The sequence below is a fragment of the Oreochromis aureus genome, linkage group 10 (genome assembly GCF_013358895.1).
Source record: "Oreochromis aureus strain Israel breed Guangdong linkage group 10, ZZ_aureus, whole genome shotgun sequence".
NCBI lineage: Eukaryota > Metazoa > Chordata > Actinopteri > Cichliformes > Cichlidae > Oreochromis > Oreochromis aureus.
In genome coordinates this window covers 33,188,332-33,194,289 of record NC_052951.1, presented here as the reverse complement: position 1 = coordinate 33,194,289, position 5,958 = coordinate 33,188,332, and the positions used below count along the sequence as shown (strand labels likewise).

At 41.5% G+C, this 5,958-nt stretch overlaps 1 protein-coding gene across 1 annotated transcript; it reads left to right on the top strand.

The window, feature by feature from the left end:
- The first annotated feature begins 171 nt into the window (after positions 1-171).
- Positions 172-1,153, top strand: LOC116318239 (histone H4). Its single transcript, XM_039618376.1, has one exon. It carries the CDS (start codon positions 364-366, stop codon positions 673-675), a length of 312 nt encoding a protein of 103 aa, XP_039474310.1. The 5' UTR covers positions 172-363; the 3' UTR covers positions 676-1,153.
- Positions 1,154-5,958: the final 4,805 nt, after the last annotated feature.

Sequence of the window (5,958 nt, the reverse complement as noted above, 5' to 3'; positions counted from 1 at the left end):
TGTACCGCATTTTTTCTAAACTACCTAATATACTTAAAAATTAATTTTATGGTTGATCAGTGTGTTTGATATGAAGTAAAAAAGGTTCTAGTGAGTGTTACATGTTATGTAAAAAAACTAAAAAAGTGAACTAGACTACTGACGGCGCTTTGGTGTGTCTCCCTGACAGACGTCATCTGTCGTTAACAAAAGACAAAATGTCAGCATTTGGACAAAGAGTGGGCGGAGCCACTAAGCTTCGATCCGCCCAGCAAAACTCGCCCGCATGCTTTTCTTTTACGTCCTCAGAGCACACATAAACACACAGGACCTGCCGCTGTGACTCTCATTCGTCTTTATTTGTGCAACGAAGAAAGCATAGCCATGAGTGGAAGGGGCAAAGGCGGCAAAGGACTCGGAAAAGGAGGCGCTAAGCGTCACCGTAAAGTTCTCCGTGATAACATCCAGGGAATCACCAAACCCGCCATCCGCCGCCTGGCTCGCCGTGGCGGAGTGAAGCGTATCTCTGGTCTGATCTACGAGGAGACCCGCGGTGTGCTGAAGGTGTTTCTGGAGAACGTGATCCGTGACGCCGTCACCTACACCGAGCACGCCAAGCGGAAGACCGTGACCGCCATGGACGTGGTGTACGCTCTGAAGAGACAGGGCCGCACTCTGTACGGCTTCGGCGGTTAAACGCATTCATACCAACTGAAGTAACTAAACGGCTCTTTTAAGAGCCACACACCTCACTGTAAGAGCTCTGTTCTCAAGTATATCAATATAAACAATTCTGAACGTGTTTTATTGCTCACTTTACCATTGTTTATGTCAAAAGCTGTAACAGACTCAGGCATTTACAATGCGTGTGGGGTTCCTTATGTTTTGGTGGGTTGTGGGTTGTGGGTTGTTGTGTGGTGTGTGTGGTTTTTTTTTGGGGGGGGTTAAATTTTTCCCCTCCCCAAGTCTCTCAACTTTAACATAATCTGAGAACTATATTGAATTTGGAGGTTGCAAACCCATTCAAGCCTCAACATAGAGTATAAGGAACTTCAGACTTCACTACTGATTTGTAAATATGTTCCTACCTGAAACTCTGGAGGACCACAAGATCCACATGCATTAAAATAAAGAATTAAATGATTAATTGTACAATAAAATAATTATAAATTTGTTTATGAATTCTTTTATTTATTCAAACAGTGATTATTCAGTATGTATTTTAAAATAAAAACACTATTCAGTATTTCAAATTGAAAATGAATTCAGAAAAAAAAAATGTAAGCAAAAAATGTAGCAGTGGAAAGCTGAGCACAAACGGCAATGTATAAAAATCTAGGCAGCGAGCCTGTGTCTGTCCAACCACGGCATTTCTTCAGGATTTCTTAAATAAGATAGCTAATCCAGTACTTAATCCCACAGATAATCAATTTGCTATAATATAATAACCAATCTGTGCGCTAACAGGAAAGGGAAATGGATTTTCAAATGAGGAGTGGAATCACCATTTTAAATGTCAGAAATGAATCTTTGAATTTTGAATCCATTTACTTTCTCTTTTTTAAAATTGTGTTTTAAAAAAGATTTTGAAAATCTGAATGGGCTTTGAAATGAGATTTTAACTGAAAATGTAAGTGTTTTGGGTGAAATTCACACAAAAAATAATAAATGAAGTATGTATTAATCGATTAATAATTAAGTTATTGATTCATTTAAAAATAGCATTTTTATTTTAAATTACATTATTTGATAATAAATTACTTTAGTGATAAATAAATACAAAAATAAAACAAATTTGTAAATTAATTTACAAATTTAAATTAATTTTAAATTAAATTAATTTTAAATTTAAATTAATTTACAAATTTACAATTTGAGTACAATTCATTATTTAAGCAAAGACTTCTTTATTTTCATGCATGTGGCTACTGGCTCTCTTTTACAATCTCCTGAATGTCTTAACCATTGATGGTCTTAACATAAAATATTTTTTTCCAGTGCAGTCTTTTTCAAAGTGTGGTACTCTCTGGTGGGAGAGTACGTGGGAAATCTCCATTTTTTTTTTTAAAGATTAAATAATATACCATTGTGGAGGTATGCAAAGACGACACAAGAGTTCCCGAGGCTCTTCTTGGAACAGGAGTCAACAAGAAAACGTGTCCCTGAGCCTGAGTCCTATATAAAGAGTAGCCGTTCCCTTTCCTTATAGGGCTTTGGAGCGTGATGTCACTGGCGTGCCCCCCCGCACGCCCCCTCCCGCCATGACAGTAGGCCAAAGAAAGCACACAGAAGTGTCAGCTATGGTTCATACGTGCTGTGTTGCAACGACAGATCACACGATAGGGAAGGACAAGCTGGAAAATGGGCTCTCTTTTCATTGTTTCCCCTCCTGGAGGCAATGGGAGGGACCTCATGTATCCGATATTACTAAACGAAGACGTCAGGCTTGGATTGCAGCGGTCAGACGAGCGGATATCGAGTTCTCTGCCATCCCCAATTTTTTGTTGGTTTGCTCGCGGCATTTTCTTTCCGGTGAGTTCTAAATAAATTCATATCTCTCTTAATAGGCTTTTAGTGTTATTTTGAATGTGCTGAGGTCATAGATAATTAGATAAAACATCCTAATGTGTGATGCTGCAGAACCACGTCATGTTGACAGAGTAGCGTATTATTTGGCATTATTGCAGGCAAACAGGGCCGTGCAGAGACGTTTACAGGGGCGGGTGCTCAAAGCTAAAAAGGGGCACATTGAACCAGGCTGAATAACAACAACACACATTCATCAAGAATCTAATATGGGATCGCATTATACTATATCACTGTTGTGAGGCAAAGCAAACGTAGCCTATGTTTTACCTGATGGGTACAATGTTGCTGTTGAGGGGTTGCTGCTGCTCCTGCTGCTGATAGTGCTGGAGGGCAGGGCTGTGCTGATCTGAGACTGTAGACATTAAAAAGTCCATAGGAGAGATGGGAGCTGATTAAACAAGTGTCATGAGATAATAACAAAATGCAAAGATTGGTGACAGCGCTTGGAACCATAAGGCAACAAAAAACTGAGAAATAAACTCGGCTCTGCCTGTGAATCACTCTTTGCCTCTCTTCCTCCTTCATCCCCTCATCTCATATAACACTCTCCACTTGCTGTCCATCTGAGAACAAGGCACAACTTGCTATTGCAATAAACTATAATTTAATTATCCACACTTAACAACTCCTGCACTTAATCTATAATAAAATGATGACAGAAAAATGTTATAGAAGAAAAACATTTCAGTTGTGCTTATTATTATTTTTATACTGGAATACCTCTCCAACAACTGGTACATGTGTTAATGTTACCTGTGCTCTTTGTAATCCAGCTGCTGAGGGATCCACTGCCTTTAGTAACCTCACACAGCTCCTACTGTTTCTTCCTATTCATGTCCTTACCAGCCATGTCTGGACAATGTTATATTATGAGTAATAATTCAAAATCCATATACATAAAACACACACATGCACGCACACACAGTGACATTTTAGACCTTCTTCAGAATACTGTATATACTGTGGGCACAAGTTTCCATCATGGTGCTGATCCAGAATCCTTCCCTTATTATTTATTACTAGAGCTACAATAATAAAGCAATGAGGGAAAAAAGTAATAAATTTATAATAATGTATTTATGATGATTCCATTTGTTTCACTATCCACTCTGTGCAGGCAGAAAGCTTATTACATTTTTAAACTGTAGAGATACAATAATTTTGCTGCTGTAAAATCAGCATTTTGTCTTATTTAAAATATAAATCTAATATAATCTGTTTCTTAATGTATGTTTTTTAAAATACAGCGTGTTTTTTTTAAATATTATAATTACAATAATCCATTATTATGTGGACATGCATATTAGATCGTTTTAAGTGAAATATAATCCCTCCAGAAAGGCAGGAAAAGCCCTGTAACTTACTTTAAAACTAAATATGTTCCCTAAAACGGTGACAGAGCTACAGACCCATGACAGCCTTACCCAGTGAGCCAGCAGCTATGACCAGCACTACTTGTGCAGTTAATAAAAGGACAGGTAAAGTTTGTCGCGCTGTTGCACACACAGCACGCTCATTTGTTTCAGTTCGTCAGTTGCCACAAGACAGCTTACCAACGTGTACGTAATAAGCTAACACTCCTGTGTGCTTTAGACTACAGTGTGCGCTGTACACCTACTTACTGGTTTTGTCGCATCAGTCTGTGTCTCTGAGTTAATTTGTGTTTCTCCTACAGCAAAAAATGCGCGTGCACTTTGTGAGCTCGTTCCCGGCTCGTAACCAGCGCGTTCTGCCGTCAAGGGCGATCATTGGTTAATAGTGATCATGTGACTGATGCAAGCCAGATCCTTTTATTTAGCAAAAATGTGATTAATAGTTAAATATTATTGTTGAGGGGCACAGACAGGACTCCACACGCACACACACATTTAAAAAAAAATTTATTAAAAATTTAAAAAAAAATTGCCTCAACAAAAGGGCACTTTGGGCACCCATCAGGAAAGGGGCGGGTGCTCAAGCCCCTTCTGCCCCGCCCTCTGCACGTGCCTGCAGGCAAACCAGCATATGAAATATGAAACAGAAAAGAAAAGTATGTTTATTTTTTTTATTCAAGATCTGTTCACATGTACTTAGCAAGTACATACACATGAAATGCAAACTATTTACATGGCAACGCACAGCTGGCAACCTCTGGCTGTATCTTGGTCATATGGTCAACGTACTCACAAATTGGAGGCTTAAAAACGGCCAAATCTTGTACCCAACCGTTTGTGAATTAGATGTGCGCCTCCGGGAATTTATAATTCCGAAAATGATTCGCCGTGTATGCGCTGACTCCACAGACAAGGTACGCGAAGATATCGGGATAGGACAACGGCGGTAGGCTGTCTGGGTATCCACTACACTGCCTTTTTTCATACGGGTCCACATTACCGATGCACGCTATTTTTTCCATGTACCGTCTCTTGGCGTCTGGGTGCAATCGTTCGCGATACAGCCATTTGTCTTTTGCGCTGATTTTAAGCATGGTTCTGGCAGTCCTGCTATCAACACAGTGTGTTTGTTTTGATTTGTGGCCTTCTGACATGGCGCCGCGATCCCACAATGCACTGCGGCGTGACGTCAACTCCAAAGCCCTATTGCCAGCGGTCTCGGCCGCTACGGAGCGCTGGCGGGCTCATTTCCCTGAAAAGGCGGCACGGCACTGTCACGCTGATGGTAAAAACACAGCCCTTTTCCACGATGCCGCGGTGCCGCGATCCCAGCCACCATCGATGAGTTGGAGGCCACCGGGAGAATTGGTGGGCGTGCAGAAGATGCCATCCGTGAGTCAGGAACCATCGCCTGGATGCCAAAGCTCCTGGTAGCCAGGAGAATGCGATCCGCTTTTTCTGCGAGTGAGCGGTAATCCTTCGCGGCCAGCAGCGGGGAGTTGGTTAGGCCAGCTCGCACCGGCAACTGTCGGAGGAGGACGTGTGTGAAGAGGTATCCGCCGTCATCCATTACTAGAAAGGACAGAGTGCTCTCCTTCAGCTTGAGTGCGGTACCATCACCCAGGCCCGAAAGAGAGAGGAGTTTCTGCATCGGAAAGGGAGTAGCGCCGCAGCAGCAGCACCTTGAGAGCAGTGTATTTCCCTTGGGTGGGGCAATCCCGGAGGAGGGTCATCACACAGTGGGTGAACAGCGGATCCAGCAAGGCCAAACGCCACGAAGAGCAAACTGAGTTTTGACGTGCACGAATCATGAAGGAGGGTCGTGAAGCCAAAAATCCGGTAGCTTAACAGCCACAGCAAAAATTTAAACGTACAGCTCTGCCATGACTTCCGACATAAATGAAGGCAGAAAACTAAACAGTAGTGACGTTTGTAGGGTTATTGAAGTTGGGCTAGCTGGTATATAATGATATCCTACTTAATCACTAGCTACACAGCTATGTTAGCATAACATAAA

What these genes read in the sequence shown, in the direction of transcription:
- LOC116318239 (XM_039618376.1), top strand. Translation starts at nt 364, where the DNA reads ATGAGTGGAAGGGGCAAAGGCGGCAAAGGACTCGGAAAAGGAGGCGCT.